Here is a 17418-nt window from a genome sequence, read left to right as displayed (position 1 = left end):
AACTCAGATTCACAATGATTCAATACCTTCCGAACCGATGTCACCTCTTTCTAATGATTTGATTTGATTTTTTTCCCAACAAAACAACGCCACCCCCTCTTGCCTTCCTGTCCTTTCGATACAATGTGTATCCTTGGACATTAAGCTCCCAGCTATAATCTTCTTTCAGCTATGATTCAGTGATGCTTACAACATCATACATACCAATCTGTAACTGTGCCACAAGTTCATCTACCTTTTTCCATATACTGCACCCTTCCAAATATAACACCTTCGGTCCTTTTCGATTTTGTCCACCTTTTACACTGCAACTCATCCTGTTGACTGTGATTTTGCCCCTTCAACAGCCGGTCCTCACTACACTTTGCCTGTCTGTAAACCAGCTACTTTATCCTCAGCACTATTACCCACCTTTCCTACAATATTTCTTGCATTGAAACATAGCTCAAGGCACTCGTCGCACCATGCTCAACCTTTTGATTCCTAACTTTGTCCAAGGTCTTGCCAAAATCTGCCTGCACAACCTCTCCACTAACTGTCCTGGCACTCTGGTTCCCACCCCCCTGCAAATCCAGTTTAAGCCCCACCGTGCAGTGTTAACTCTGGTTACACCGGTTAGGCCACATGAGGAGCATTGCAAACAGTTCTGGTCACCGCACTATAGGAAAGATGTTGAAGCTTTGGAGAGGGTGAAGAAGAGTTTTACCAGGATGCTGCCTGGTGTAGAGGGAATGTGCTAACATGAGAGGCTGGACAAATTTGGGTGTTTTCTCTGGAGAGTCGGAGGCTGAAGGGAGATCTGATAGAGGTTTGCAAGATTATGAGAGACATGGATAATGTAGAGGGGAATATGTTTTCCAGGGTTGAAATGTGTAATACCAGGGCATGCACTGAAAGTGAGAGGGGGTAGGTTTTTCACTCAGAGAGTGGTGGATGCCTGCAATGCACTGACGTATGGTGGTAGAGGCAGATACATTAGAGGCTTTTAAGAGACATTTAGTTAAGCACAGAGCTATAAGGGGGATGGAGGGATATGGGCATGGTGTAGGTAGGAGCTGTTTCATCAGAGGTCATCCAAGGGGACCACAATCTTGTTGTAGGGTTTGGAGGACTGCATGCCTCAATGACCCAGAGAGCTATGTTTTCTGGAATCCAGGCTTTATGCTTTGGCTCTTGGTCGGGTCACCCATGCCAAACAGGTCAAAGGGTGGAGGCCAGACTAAGAATGGTCTTCCAGATTTTGGCATCCAAGCTCAAGGCTAACATACCTGACTAGTAAGACAAAAGTGTTACAGGAACAACAATGAAGAATCCTTCTACATCTGAGTGTGATGGTATTCCTGAGTCTCCACCTGGGACCTGGATGACTGACAGTACTGAAAACGGAGCTACTGAGACAATGAAGGAAGCCCTGAACACGGCCAGAGATGGAGGATCTTCACTGATTCCCTAAACAGCAGCAGCGTAAAAGATGTTACTGCACGAACAAAGTCACCGGAGAGAAGTACTGGTAGATATGAATCAGTCTCTTCATTTGACAAAACGAGATACAGCAGGCTTCATATTGAGGAAGAGGCCTGCTCAACCTAATGCTGCACGTTTTATCTGCTAAAGATCAAACGACAACTCCATATTTACAATGCACCCACAATGCTTCCTTTGAACTGCACACAACCTTCACATCTCCCTCGTCACACCCACCCAATAGATATCTAAATGCATTTTAATCAGCATCACCTGGCTTTCCCATCGACTGTAATTCATGGCTTTAGGAACCCATCGTCCAGAGCTACATTTTAAATTTAATCTACTGACTCTTGTCATACTTGAAGATTAGTGGCTGAAGTCAGTTGCTGAAGTTATTTGCTCTATGTGCTAACCCCCCAAAACGCCCTAAGTACCTTACTTAGTCCGAGCTGGGTGCAACTGAAAAAGAAACTGTTTAACTGTAAGTTGACAGTTTAGAAATAAATTGTACTTTGTGACTTTGTGAAAGTTTTTTTAAATTTAATTTCCCAGATACATGCCAAAAGAACAAAGTAAACGATGATTTATCGGTGGAAAAGCTGAATCAAAACAAGTACAAATTAAATAGAAATCTCAGTTGAAAGCATAAAGTCTGTATAAAATGTGAAGATAAAAGATAAGTTACACACCATTCAACGAGAGAACATGTCCTGAAATCAATAAATCACATCAACGATCCTACAGACAAAAATGTACACTGGAAAATGGGCACCACATAATAAACAATAAAATTCAAGACTTTTCACTTCTTTTGTACACAAATATTACAAAGAAAGCCAAATTCCAAGTAAACTTTATTTTTAAGACATTGATGGTTGCAACTGTGACACTTGGAACATTTTGCATCCAGAGTGAAATTTAAGTCGTCGTATAAATGCCCTTTAAAATCCCGTCTCTTTAGAGTCCAGTTTATGCAAGAAACCTCAAATGTGCATCGGCTAACGTGCTGTCAGCGTGCAGAGGGGGGCTGCATTGTCGCGGTGGGAACAGTCGAGGGAGCGCAAAGCGTTTTTTGGTTCAAAGAATAAACATTAATTGCTGTACGTGGATGTTCACTGGTGTTCTCATCTTTAATTCAGGGTGTGCACACCACCACCAGGTGTTTCCACGTGCACACACAAACATTCACACATGTAGTGCATGCACTCCCACACTTCCAGACATGCAATGCATACAACACTCACATGTGCATGCAGACACGCACATGTAAAGCAATGCATGTACCCTCGTCCTCTCTCTCACACACACACTGACAAGCATACACCCTCTCTCCCTCTCACTCACACACACACACATTCTCAAGGACACTGAAGCTAATTTACTGGTAAATCTATTTATTTATTTATTGAGATACAGCAGGGGACAGGCCATTTCAGCCCCTCAAACTGTGTCACCCAGCAATTTCCCAATCTCACCCTAACCTACTCACGGGACAATTTACAATGACCAATTAACCTACCAACCAGTACGTCTTTGGACTGTGGGAGGAAACTGGAGCACCCGGGGGAATTTAATCCCAGCCTAATCACTTGACAATTTGCAGAGACCAATTAACCTAGTTTAACTGGTACGTATTTGGACTGCAGGAGTAAACTCACGCAGTCACAGGAGGGGAGGTACAAACTCCTTACAGGCAGTGGCAGGAATTGAACCCGTGTCGCCTGTACTTTAAAGCGTTGTGCTAAAGGTGGCAATTACATATAAATTACAGAACGTTTGGGCTCCACCACAAAGCTTAATTATCCCCTCTCTCCTTGGCACACTGTTTGGGCCCTTCATTCTCGGTGTGACTGCTGAATCGGTTAAAGTGACTGTCTCTCTCTCTATCACCAGCTCCCCTACCCCCAACACATCAGCACCAAACCTCCCCTCCCATACTCCTCTCAACTGTTCACAATTTTGTCTTACACAGGCAGGCTGCCGGTGAGTTTCAGCTTGCACTGCAAGCTTTGCGGGGGGGGGGTTGCAATGTTCGATTGATCACTGCGATGTCCAGGTCTTCCATTCAAATGTACAGCTCCCCTAAGTCTTAGTGTCCTGCTGCTGTGTATTCCTTATAGGAGTCCCCCAGTCCCCTAATATGGAATATGCCAAAGAGGAAGTGGTCACTCACCTACCTGCCTGGAAAATCGGATCGAGTGTTGGTAGACTGATGTGTCCCAAATTCCTGTGTCACCTTCAAAGGACACTGAAGGATTGAAATGTCTAATACCAGAGAACATGCATTGAGGGTGAGAGGGGGCTGCGAGGGGTGAAGTTTTTTTACTCAGAGTGGTAGAATGTGCTGCCTGGTCTGGTGGTAGAGGCAGATACATTAGAGGCTTGTCAGAGATGTTTGGATAGGCACATGGATGTGAGGAAGATGGAGGGATATGGACATGGTGTAGGGAGGAGTTTGGGTGGTTTTGATTTGCATATCACCTGGTTCGGCACAACATTGTGGGCCAAAGGGCCAGTTCCTGTGCTGTTCCGTTCTATGTTTTCATAATTCTCTATGACTCTGAGCACACGTGCCACTGATGTTTTCACACACACACACACACACACACACACGCACACACACACGCAGATTCTTACTGCGGTATTGCAAGGCCAAGTGAATGGAAGCCAACTGTTAAATTAGCCTCGATAGGATGGTGGAGGTGACCGACACGCCGAACGTCCCAACTCTCCTTTGTCTTACAGTCTCAAACCAGTGCCACAAGCACTCTAGACACAATAGTCCTTGCCTGCTGGTGGCTAACCACAACGTTGCCATTGCCAGGGCCGTCTCCCTCCATTTCCACCGTGGAAAGAACGGCTGGGTCATGGCACGCCACTTGGAAAGGTCTGGCTCATCTTCCATGGTCACTGGGTCCCTCGCCAAGACAGCTGCCACAAAGGCCATAGGAGATCAAGGGGTCAGCTCATCACCATCTTCTCAAGGGCAATGTCATGCCCCAGCTGAGCAAATTATTGGAAGAGCCCAGATGAAGAGGAAATCATGTCCAACAACATTCCCAAGAAGAACTGAACCAAATGCTTCGCTCAACCAGTTCATGACGTCTACTTCATCCTTGAACATCACTCCCCTAATGCAGCGTCTGCAGTGGTAACCCCACCATTCCAGATCAAGGTCACCGATCCACAGTATTCAGTAGTCACCGATAAACCTTCACAATTTCAAATGCAATTTGTACGATTTCAAATTTTAAAAAATCTAAAACAATTTATACAAATATAGTGTACACAAAGAGCATTTACATTTACCAGTTTAAATTTCCTGAGACATCCTAAATGCAAATTTTCTAGAAAATAATTTAGGCTGCGTGAGAAAGTGCTTTTAATTACTTCCTATATTTTCATTAGATCAGGATACCCTTGTTGTCTCAGTCCAAAATATTAAATTTTTTATATTGGAAACAAAACCCTTTGATCAACATTTTCAAATAAAATTAAATAGCTTACTGAAATACATCGACAGTGTGGAAAACTGTACAGGTGACAAGGTCTTAGCATTACGACTGGATTGTATGTGATAGGCCAACAGTGGACTTAAATGAGCCACCTACATCAGAGATTAACTAGCTGACTGCATCCCTGATCCAATCTCTCTCCGTCCCAAAACCCTGATCCAATCCCTCTCCATCCCCAATCCCTGACGCAATCTCTCCATCCCATTTCTGATCCAATCTTTCTCCGTCTCCGTCCCTCGATCGATTTCTCTCCGAACCTCATCCCTGAACTAATCTCTCTCTGTCCATCCAACCTCTGAACAAGGAGAAGGCTGGAGAGATGAAGGGCGCTTTGATCTTTTATTGTGGCCGCTGCTGGGTGACAAGATCTCCAACCAGAGAAAGCAACACTCATTCGTAACACAAAGCGTTTGCAAGAGTCGTTCCCGCAAGGGGTTGGAGGGGGGAGGATTTGGGAGGAGGGTAGACAGGGTCATGGAGCAGAGATGGAGAGGAAACCCTGGCCAACTTCACATCCTGTCACCCAGCACCACTGTCAAACCTGGACTATTCCAATCCACGCAGATTCAGATTTTGTCCAGTCAGTGTTCTTTCCTCAAGTTCATTATTTTCGAATCAAAACCACGTGAACTTTGCAAGATGATATTGAATATCAGAGGCTGTCAATTGGAACTGGCCTGTGTTCTCAGGTTGGGACAGGGGCCAAGTGAGAGTTAAAAACTGGGAAACACTGACTCTCTGGCCAGAGGGTTAAAAAGGTTTTTATAAAGATTAAAGATTAGCTTTATCAAACCATACAGTGAAACATGCCGTTTGCATCAACGGCTACCACAACGCAAAGGCGTGCTGCGGTGCAAGTGTTGCCACGTTTCCAGCACCAACACGGCATGCCCACAATTTAGTAATCCTAATCTATGTCTTTGGAATGCGGGAGGAAACCGGAGCATCTTGAGGAAACCCACGTACAATCACGGGGGTGGGTGGTGGAGAATGTACAAACCCCTCATAGGCAGCTGCGGGAGTCGAACCCTGGTCGCTGGCCCTATAAGACATTACTCCAAATGCTATGCTACCTGATGAGGTCCGGGGAGGTAGGCGAGGGGGAATGCTTTCATAAACTGAATTTAAGACTAGCTAAAAAGGGAGACAGAACAGTAATTCTTGCAAGTGAGGAAGTTATTTTCCATTGAGCTTGCATCACCTTGGCTGCCGTTGGGGGGCAGCAGAGAGCTGGAAGGAGAGAGACTAACAGGCTCTTGTGGAAACCGGAGAGGAGGGTTGGACAACATGGGCGATACTGAAACACTTGCACTGGCTGACATTAGTACTGGGGCAAGGTTTTGCAGGGCTGAGCAGTGAAAGCCTGAAACCTGTAGGCAACACAATTGCAATCTAACACTGCTCTCCCGCAGTGCATGCCTGGAAAGGACCACCTCAGACTAGTGACAAACTGACGGTTGTGGAATCTCCCAGGCTGGGTAGTCACTCTGTAATACAATCACAGGGAAACTCTAACAGGTTTGGGTTCGTTGTGGACAGCACGGCTGGTGTCACTTCTTATCCATCGTGCTGGAAAACAGTTCGGCAAATTTCCTCAGCTGTTCGGTGGCGGAGACGGACTCCTCCTGGAGACGCTGGTTGTTCTCCCTCAGGTTTGCAACTTCAGCCTGCAGCACAAACTTATCCTCCTTCTCCTGGAGAGAGGGAGAGAGAGAGAAGGAGAGAGAGAGAGTGAGAAAGAGAGAAACAGGGAGGGAGAGAGAGAGATAGACAGACAGACACAGGGGAGAGAGGGAGAGAGAGACAGACACAGGGGAGAGAGGGAGACAGCAAGGGAGGGGAGACAGGGAGGGAGGGAGAGAGAGAGACAGACACAGGGGAGACAGCAAGGGAGGGGAGACAGGGAGGGAGGGAGAGAGAGAGACAGACAGACACAGGGGAGAGAGGGAGGGAGAGGGGGAGGGGGAAACAGTACCAAAGAGAAAAGAAAATGAATGGATACAGAAACGAAAGAGATGCAGGTGGAAAGAGGCATGCGGTGTGCTCTGAAATACCGATGATCAAAGGAGGAGTTGAACATACAAAGTGATGGATTATGCCCAGCGCTGGTTTTCTGTGGGTTACCAGACTGCTGGGATGATGCAGAGCTTGTGTGCTCTCTGTCCAGTGGGTGGTACAGAGGAGTGAATAGCCAGTCTGGCCTCCTGCACTTCAAGACTTCACCACTGTCTGTATAGCGTTTCCTCCACATCTTGCGAATTACCAAAGGAGTACTTCAGTCAGGATGAAGTCTTAGCAGATGACGAGAGCTTGGGGAAAAAAATTCCCACAGTCCACAAAAGGATATATATCGGAAACACATCCTGGCTTTCAAATCTCACTCCAATGTTACAGCAGCCCCAGGGTAGGCAGTGACTCAGCTGAATGCCTGACACAATTCCCCAAGTATTCCCGCAGCATAATTATGAAGCAATGTGAAGTAGGTGGCCGTATTCTCCAAAGGAACAACGACATGTGGACACGCTTTCTAACGGATTTATTTAACTCCAGACTGAGGCCTTGCAGGCCAACCTGCGGGATCTTGGGGTCCACTTGCGCAGATCCCTCAAAGTTGGTAAGGTTATCCAGATGGCGTATGGTGTGTTGGCCTTCATTAGTCAGGTGACTGAGAGCCACGAGGTAATGTTGCAGCTCTGTGAAACCCTGGTTAGACCACACTTGGAGTATTGTGTTCAGTTCTGCTCACCTCACTATAGGAAGGATGTGGAAGCTTTAGAGAGGGTGCAGAAGAGAATTACCAGGATTAGGGAGTATATCTTATTAGGTGGAGTAAGGCTTTCCACTTTGGAGAGAATGAGAGTAGAGGTGTACAATATGGTAAGGTAGTGTGAACAGCCAGAAACTTCTTCCCACGGCAGAAATGACAAGGAAGCGTAATTTTAAAGTGAATGGAGGAAAGTATAGGGAGGCTGAAAAGTGCTCTGTAAATAAGTATTAGTATTAGTTGTATTAAATGTGCTCTAGCAAGCCAATCAAGAGATGGACTGGGATAAGAAAGCCAGGATACGTGCCTTCTGGGTTTGGCCTCGTGCGACCCTGTGGACGGCCCGGTTCCTTGCTGGTGTCACTGACTGCAGCGTTGCGGGCGATCGGAACACTGGAACAGTGAAACAGCAGGTGCGGCTGTCGGAGGCCACTGCACTCGGGTGATCAGCGGTGAGAGAGAGTGTGTTGCTGATTCTCAAGTTGGGGGAAGTACGCAATGCAACAGACTGTAACATCGAAACAGTCTTATTAGAGCCTGAAGGATATCAAACCGTTGGGATGGACGGTAGTGTCTGATGGACTCTAGGTCGTGGTCTCCTTGGGGGCTTTGCTATTGCTTGCATGACTGGTGGTGGGATGGGGCTGATGCTTTCGCTGTAGCAAGAGGGGTGGGGCTGGGGCTTTGCTGTTGCTTGTATGTGGGAGGGGGAGGTGGGGCTTTGTGGTTCTAACGTTTTTCTGTTATTGATCCTTTGGGATTTTCTTCTGTTTCACGGACGTCTGTGAAAGGTACGAATTTCAGGTTGTATACCGTATACGTGCCCTGATATTAAATTGAACATTGGACATGTCCTTTTGTGGGATGTGGGAATTCTCCCCCCCACCCCCCCCCCCCCCAGCACCAACTGAGAGATGGATTCCCAGATGCCCATGAGCAAGTATGGTTGATCCCCGTCACTCCCCACAGGGACGGTAATAAATGTTCTGAGGTCTCTCACCTTCAGCAGATCGTCTTGCAACTGCTTCAGCTGCACCTCGAGCTGGTAGACCTTCCCGGAAAGCACTATCGCTGGTTCACCGCTGCAACAGAGAACACCTTTATTACATTCACAATCGATTCATTCTGTTGCCGCATGTACATTGAAACAGTGTGAAATGCATCATTCGTGTTAACAACCAGCATACCCAGGGCAGCTCACAGTCCTCGAATGATAGAAAGTCACCACACAGAAACAGGCCATTTGGCTACCTAGTCCATACCAAACTGTTTAACCTGCCTACTCCCACCAACCTGCACAACAAGTGCCGCCACATATTCTGGTGCCAACGTAGCATGCCCACAATGTTCCGCAGAACAACATAAGACATCAAGGGCAAAACAGGCCATTTCCACCCCCCACCCCCAGCCGTGCAGACAGACAGGCATCCAACCCCAGTTCAGGTCACTGTCAGGCCTCCAGTCCTTGTTCCCGAATTCTCAAACTCAAACTACCAGGCCTCCAATTTCAGATTTTACCGCACCGCAGGGTGCCGATCACAGCTTTGACCTTCAGGCCTCACAATGGAATTCTGACCCCAGTGACCCTTCGGACTCATGTGGGCCTCAATCAGTCAGCAATACATCCTGGGTCTCAGAAACTTCAATCCCACTCTACAGATTACAGAACAAAATCCAGGCCCACTCGTCAGGTGGCTTGGTAGTCTAGCAGTTAGAGTAACGCTTCACAGCGCCAATGATTGGAAGATTAGGGATTCAATTCCCGCCCCTGACTGTAAGGAGTTTGTATGTTCTCCCCGTGACTGCGTGGTCCCATCTGGGTGCTCCCGTTTCCCAGGATGAACAGGTTTGGGTTAGTAAGTTGTGGGTACGCTATGCTGGCACCGGGAGCACGGCAACACTTGCAAGCTGCCCCCAGCAAATAACACGAATCTTTCTTTTCTTTCTTTCTACCAGGGCTGGTAGTAATGGCAGATGACAGAGGCCCACAGGGGGTAATGTGCATGGAATAAAGGGATATGGATCATGTGCAGGAAGAAAGGATTAGGTGTCAGCAGCTCAATTATTTTGGTGTTCCATCGGGGTCTGAAAGGACCGTTCTGTGTACTGAGGGAGTACTGAACTTTTGAGATACCGTCTTTCAGATGACGAATTAAACATTTTAACTCTAATTCCCATTCCTATTCCGATGTGTCGGTCCATGGCCACCTCCTTGTGCCAAGATGAGGCCACCCTCAGGGTGGAGGAGCAGCACCCTATATTCTAACCTGATGGCTTTAATATTGATTTCTCCTTCCGGTGAACAAATTTCCTCCTGTACCTTCTCTATTTCCCACTTCACCTCTTCTCACCTGGCTATTACTCCCCCCGGATCCTCACCTCCTTTCCTTTCTCCTATTCTCCACTCTCCGCTCCGATCAGATTACTTCTTCTTCAGCTCTTGGCCTTTCCCATCTGCCTGGCTTCACCCATCACCTTCCAGTTAGGCCCTTTCCTCTCCCCCCACCCCATCTTCCCCCTTCCTTCGCACTCCTGAAGAAGGGTCTCGGCTGCTTATTCACCCCCTTCGATGCTGCCTGACTTGCTGAGTTCTTCAAGTATTTTGTGAGTGTTACATAGGTGTTTACTTTTTTTCCTGGGTAAGGTTCCGTCACCAAAGACTGCCAAGCGAGTGATTCTCAGAGCTTCTAACTAACCATCACTGAAACAAATGAAGGGTCTCGGCTTGAAACATCAGTTCTTTATTCCTCTCCTTTGAGTTCTTCCACCGTTTAGTGTGTGTTAATCCAGTAAAAGAGGACTTCTTGTTTCAGTGAACCCTTTTCTCAATCTCCCCCTCTGCTATTTGTTCCCTCCCGGGATATTACATGGCTGCAGAGGAGAAGGTGACAAGAAAGGCTTGCCATTACCAATTAACCCATCCAGTCCGTGCCAGCCTGTTACTTTGCCTTGTCCCGTCACCCCACACCTGGACCACACCCTCCGTACCCCATCCAAACTTCTCTTAAATGTTGCAGTGGAACCTGCATCCACCACTTCTGCTGGCAATTCATTTCACACTCTGAGTGAAGAAGATCCCCCTCAGGTTCCCGTTAAATATTTCACCTTTCACTCTTCACCCATGACCTCTAGTTCTCGGTGCAGGAGGTGACAAGAAAGATCCTTCTATACCTTCTCGTTCTAGAAGGTGATGAGAAAGATCTTGGCCATTAGAATAAGAGCAATTGGCCATATTCTGGCCTAGAATTCTGCACGAGGACTCCCAAGTCCTTTTGCAGGATTAAGTCTGTTATCGGCGGCAAAGAAAATTTTGTAACCCCCCACCCCCCCATGAATATTGACGCTGCAGAGATAATACTGACTGACTCCCCACATCCACAGCTGTGGGTATCACCAGTTTTTCAAGATTGTTTGCTGTCATTCTTTAGCACATGAGTGTAAAAGAGAGATCGTTACTTTGGATCCAATGCAGTGTAAAAAAAAACACAATATGCAAAAAAACAATAATAATATAGACAAAAAAAGCACAATAAATACAAAAGCAATCCTATAACTGTTTAAGTGCAGTGTATGTTGACAAATTTCTCTTGATATGTGGTGGAAAGTGTATTGACTGGCTGCATCATGGCCTGCTATGGGAACTCCAGTGCCTTTGAATGGAAAGTCCTCCTGCATTTGGCCCAGTACATCACAGGTAAAGCTCTCCCTAGCACTGAGCACATCTACATGAAACATTGTCGTAGGAAAACAGCATCCATCATCAGAGATCCTTGCCACCCTCTTTTCTCACTGCTGCCATCAGCTATAAGGTACGAGAGCCTCAGGACTCACACCACCAGGTTCAGGAAGAGTTACTACCTCTCAACCATCAGGCTCTCGAACAAAAGGGGATAATTACACTCACTTGTCCATCCATTGAGATGTTCCCACAACCAACGATCTCACTTTAAGGACTCTTTATCTTATTTTCTCATTATTTAATGCTATTTATTTATTTGCACAGTTTGCTGTCTTCTGCACTCTGGGTGATCTTTCATTGATCCTGTTTACAGTCACTATTCTATAGATTTGCTGAGTATGCCCGCAGAAAAAGAATCTCAGGGTTGTACATGGTGACATATAAGTACTCTGATAATAAAATTTACTTTGGATTTTGAATATACATAAGATTGGCTTATATACAGAGATTGATTGTATTTTTAAAAATTTTAATTTAGAAACACAGCACAGTAGCAGGCCCTTTCAGACTAATGAGCTTGCGCCAGCCATGTGACCAATTAACCCCCTAACCTGTACACCTTTTTGGAATGTGGGAGGAAACTGGAGTTCCCCGAGGAAATCCACGTGGAAACGGGGAGAACGTACAAAAAGTCAGGGTGTCGGGACTGGAAGCGAGGGACAGGGAGATCAGCTCGCTGCTTGGCTCTGCGCTGAACTATGGACTGTTTGTGGACTTCAGTTCAGAACGCTATTTGCTTGTGTGATGTTTTTTCACTCTCTGCACATTGGGTGTTTGATGGTCTTTTTTAATGGGTTGTTTTGGGTAGAGGAGTAGCTGATATGGATGTAGAATTCCACACAGGTAATGACCTTCCCTCGCTCAGAGTTTGGTCTCACCTCAGCTTTACAGTGTTGAACCTTCCCCCCAACCTGTCAGGCTGATCAACACCTCCACCCAATAGCCCCCATCACCACTACAACCACATCAGCCACTCTGTGTACTCTATGTACTTAGAATCAATATTATGGTGATGTTGTATAAAATGTTGGTGAAGCCTAATTTGGAGTATTGTGTGCAGTTTTGGTCACCTACCTACAGGAAAGACGTAAATAAGGTTGAAAGAGTACAGAGAAAATTTTCTAGGATGTTGCTGGGACTGGAGGACCTGAGTTATAAGGAAAGACTGAATAGGTTAGGACTTTATTCCTTGGAACTTAGAAGATTGAGAGGAGATTTGATAGAGGTGTACAAAATTATGAGATATATAGATAAAGTAATTGCAGGCAGGCTTTTTCCACTGAGGTTGGGTGGGACTACAACCAGAGGTCATGGGCTAAGGGTGAAGGGTGAAAGGTGAACAGTTTAAAGAGAATAAGAGGGGAGCACTCAGAGAGCGGTGAGAGCATGGAATGAGACGCCAGGGCAAGTGGTGCACGCGAGCTCAATTTCAATGCTTAAGAGAAGTTTAGATAGGTACACGGGTAGGAGGGGTAGGAAGGGCTATTATCCGGCTGTAGGTCAATGTGAGTAGGCAGTTTAAATGGTTCAGCAAGGACTAGATGGGTTGAAGGGCCTGTTTCTGTGCTGTATTTTTCTATCTCTCTAATCAATCTGTGTATATAAGCTAATTTTACATATATACATCCACAGTTAATTGTGAGGCCCTCCACGGTTGGAGTTGACTATGGATGTTGTGTCCCAGCTGTCTAGATACGCAAGCCAGGGCAGTACAACATGGAGAGCAAGCTTCCCCTCCATGCAGCTGATGAACCCAAAGGAACGGCAGAGACCGATGCAGTTTGGCAGCAGTGGCATTGCAGGAGTTGCCAGTCAGCGTTGAACTCAGTGTAGGACTACCCTTTATACTCTAGCTCTGGATGCTGGAGAATTACAAAAGGAAATTACTCACCTGAGAATGTGAGGGGCTCTGGGAGAGTTCTGTCGCTCGAGGGCAAGGTGTGCGTGCGCAGGGTTGTAGGCTGGTCCAAGGTCTGATCCAACAGAGGCATCATTTAATGAGAAGAGAGAAACTGCTCTCTGAACTAGAAGGAAAACAGAATGGAATAATCACTGGAACGCCATGTTTTGGAGAAGTCTTCTGTGTTACTTGTTCACTGTCTTACCTCTGAACTGAAGGCCGGGGCACTGAAGGGGTGACACCTGTTAGAGCATTTTTTGCATTAGCACATATAGTAAGTAACTTCAGCAACCGATCTTCAGATCTGAATATATACAGTAGATTAACTAACCTGCAGCTCTGAACGATGGGTTCCCAAGAGTCATGAGTCACAGTTAATTGGAAGAGCAGGCAATGCTTATTTAAATTCTTTATTTGGGAGTCATTTGGGGGTGTCTGTAGTGTGGGTGTGAAGGTTCTATGTAGTTCAAAGAAAGCTGTAAATATGGAATTGTCCTTTGATCTTTAGCATATAAAATGGCGTGTAGTGTTGTGTCCAACAGACCTTCTTCCTCCAAAAGAGTCTCTAGATGAGGTCTGCTGTGTCTTGTTTTGTTGAATTGTGACGGGATCCTGAATTATTCCTTATGAACTGTGCTTTTAAAAAGGGAGAGAGAGCTGTACAGCACCAACACCTTGTTATTAAGAGAGAGAGAGGCAAAGCCTGCTCACAGTTTGTTTGGAATTTCTGCAAGGACACTGTCAGCTTCTGAGTTCCTACAGAGAGAGAAGGGAGGAGCTTCTTGATGGACAGCTGGTGTTCAGCACAACAGTATTTAAACCAGCATAATTGCTTGTTTCACAGGACACGCAGACGCACAAGGGTGTGGTGAAGTTACCACTATCCTGTCCAGGTGCCCACAAGTGTGGGACTGAGGATCAATTCTGAAGGATCGATCTGTGATTATTAGTGCGTGAAAGAGTGACCCCGTGGAGTCTACTAGTGTGTCTAACCCTCGCCTGGGTTGGTAGACTATCACTTGAAGACGGGGCTTTTAAGTTGGTCAAGTTTGGCTAACTTGGAAGTTTCGGAGGACAACAGGAAGAATCGACGGCATCAGCTCACCTGAAGAACTAAACACCTCTCTCTCTCTCCATCACTACTCAACTCAATACCACGAACTGAACTGAACTTTACCCATCACTGTAAGACTGTATCCATTTACCCCTAGGCTTGAAGAAGCTTTTTTTTAATATTTCCACATACACACATATATATAAATATATATATAAAATCATTGCTAACCTGTTTGATATATCTGAATTTATATTACTGTATTGCGTAGTTACTAATAAATAGCGTTAGTTAACAGCAATACCAGACTCCAAGGTGTTTTGCATTTCTGCTGGTTCTTTAACCCGTCATGGGGTACGTGACAGAATAAAGAGTTTGCTTCACATCTACCAATACTTTTCTCTGGTGACTTGGTTCATGTGACAACATTCGCCATTCCCACTGCCCAGACAGTCTGTCCTTGAGGAACAGAGCAAGTGACCACTTTGCAAACTCTCTGTTCAGTCCACAAGTTCGGCCATGAGTACCAGTCTCCTGTTACTGCCCTCACCTGTCCCCACCTCACTCCCATCCTGACCGCTATCTGTGTGGACTCTCACTCCAGTCTAACAATTCCCAACAGAAATTCCAGAACCTGTGCCTCATCTCCCCTCCAGGCATGTCATAGCCCTTTGGGCTTAAAATTGAATTCAACAATTTCAGATAACCCGTTGTTCCAGTTTGTTCTGCTCGGGCAGTCCTGATGTCACCACCTCCAAGATTTACTCAGTTCTTTTTTCACTCCTTTACCTGGCTGGTTGGGTGTTCCTGACAATCTCTTCAGTTTCAGACTTCTAGTAACTCCAGTTTTCCTGCATCATTAATGTCTACTCTTCGTAACCAGGGATCACTGATATCACATTCAGATCTAATGCTACCAATCACCAGTGAATATCCTCCATCAGTATTCCCCTTCCAATCTACTTGGAAAGTCTCTCAATTTGCTTTCACAGAAAAGCAGCAGCTTCTGATGGTTGAATTGGTATATATTACCAATTTTCGAAAGCAGGGTTCTTAGTCATTCTTCCACCATGAACTCCTTTGGCAGTTCAGTGAACCCTATGACAGGGTAGAGACATCTCTCCCAAAGGAGGTGTAAGGTGCTCCTTCTCTCTGTGAGCCTTCCATAGAAAAATTTGCCAAGCATTCATGGTCATGGAAAGAACATGATCACCCACGTCATATGACATGGCACAGAATAAACGAATAATTGACCGAGCTAAGTTTCAGTTAGAGGTTAGGGAAAGTAAAGGTGTAAACATTTTTCCATCCAAGTTCACAGGCCCCTGGAATATATCGGGGGTCTGTGGGCCCCAGGTTCAGAAACCCTGCTCTTGAAGCACACATAAAAAATGCTGGTGAATGCAGCAGGCCAGGCAGCATCTCTAGGAAGAGGTACAGTCGACGTTTCGGGCCGAGACCCTTCGTCAGGACTAACTGAAAGAAGAGGTTGAAAGAGATTTGAAAGTGGGAGAGGGAGGGGGAGATTTGAAATGATAGGAGAAGACAGGAGGGGGAGGGATGGAGCTAAGAGCTGGAAAGTTGATTGGCAAAAGGGGCCACGAGGCTGGAGAAGGGAGAGGATCATTGGATGGGAGGCCTAGGTAGAAAGAAAGGGGAGGGGAGCTCAGAGGATGGGCAAGGAGTTATAGTGAGAGGGACAGAGGGAGAAAAAAAAGGAGAATAAATAAATAAATAAATAAATAAGGGGTGGGGTACGAGGAGGAGGTGGGGCATTAACGGAAGTTAGAGAAGTCAATGTTCATGCCATCAGGTTGGAGGCTACCCAGACGGAATATAAGGTGTTGTTCCTCCAACCTGAGTTTGGCTTCATCTTTACAGTAGAGGAGGCCGTGGATAGACATGTCAGAATGGGAATGGGACGTGGAATTAAAATGTGTGGCCACTGGGAAATCCTGCTTTCTCTGGCTCTTGAAGTTTAAGTGACTGAAGTGAATCTTTCCTGAACTAGAGGCAAGAATGCACTGGGCATTCAGCCTATTTCCAGCTGATCAGCCCCACTTTAGGTGACAGAGTATCACTAAGCCTTTAACATAACATTTATTCCAATCACTCCTTTACTGAGGAAAATCGAGGTGTTGTTCTGTAGTTTGCATTGAGCCCAGGAGTTTGTCAGGCTTGAATTTGATGGGACAGAGCTGCATTTCATGGTGGTTTGAGCGAGATTAGAGTTTTGGAATAAATACAGATAAAGCCTGACAATGAAACGAAAGAAAACTGAGTTTTTTTGCTGCAGCCCTTTTGTTCCACTGTCAAACTCTATATTCAGGCGTCGGATTACCGCTTCAATTAACGATTTCCCTCTTTGTTTGTCTAGATGCAACCGAAAACCAATCCTGTTGTACAATTGATACTGGTCAACGATCAGCCTGTATAAAAGAATGCAGAGCCCCACCTTATTGTCCAGTCCGCTGTGTTTTATTATGTGATGGGATAATCCAGACTTTGTTTCACACAGTCTCAAGTCTCAGGATATTCAGAGGAGCTGAAGCGCAGGGCCAACCATACCCAAGTGTCTCAGACCAGTTTGAGGTGTGAGGTGCGGCTCTCCCAGAGGTTTCAGGCTATCTGCGTGTTCGACTGCTGCGCCTTCTCACAACAGGAATATTGTATCCACGTGTTTGGGCAGCACAGCAGTGTAACGGTTACTGCAACACTTCACAGTGCTCTCGATCAGGATTCAAAGCAAATCAAGGTTAGTTATCACCACCCCACGCTCTGCTTTTGCGACTCCCTTGTCCATTCATCCCTCCCCACCGATCTCCCTCCTTGCACTTGTCCTTGCAAATGGAACAAATGCTGCACTTGCCCCTACACCTCTTCCTTCACTACCTTTCAGAGCCCCAAACGTCCTTCCAGGTGAGGCCACACTTCACCTGTGAGCCTACAGGGGTCATATACTGTATCTGGTGCTCCCAG

At 46.1% G+C, this 17418-nt stretch overlaps 1 protein-coding gene across 10 annotated transcripts in view; it reads right to left on the bottom strand.

Annotated features, from left to right (window-relative positions):
* Positions 1–2019: 2019 nt before the first annotated feature.
* The window catches only part of sipa1l3 (signal-induced proliferation-associated 1 like 3), a 406609-nt gene continuing 391210 nt past the window's right edge, over positions 2020–17418 (bottom strand). For all 10 annotated transcript variants that reach the window (XM_072274491.1, XM_072274490.1, XM_072274495.1 and 7 more), the window contains 3 exons: positions 13377–13509; positions 8747–8828; positions 2020–6676 (listed from right to left, as the gene is read on the bottom strand). In XM_072274491.1, the coding sequence (XP_072130592.1) occupies positions 6533–6676; positions 8747–8828; positions 13377–13509 (359 nt within the window). In that variant the 3' untranslated portion in view covers positions 2020–6532. The remainder of the gene's footprint in view (positions 6677–8746; positions 8829–13376; positions 13510–17418) is intronic.

This window comes from Mobula birostris, chromosome 12, assembly GCF_030028105.1.
Source record: "Mobula birostris isolate sMobBir1 chromosome 12, sMobBir1.hap1, whole genome shotgun sequence".
Classification (NCBI taxonomy): Eukaryota; Metazoa; Chordata; class Chondrichthyes; order Myliobatiformes; family Myliobatidae; genus Mobula; species Mobula birostris.
This window is presented reverse-complemented; position numbering and strand designations above follow the sequence as displayed.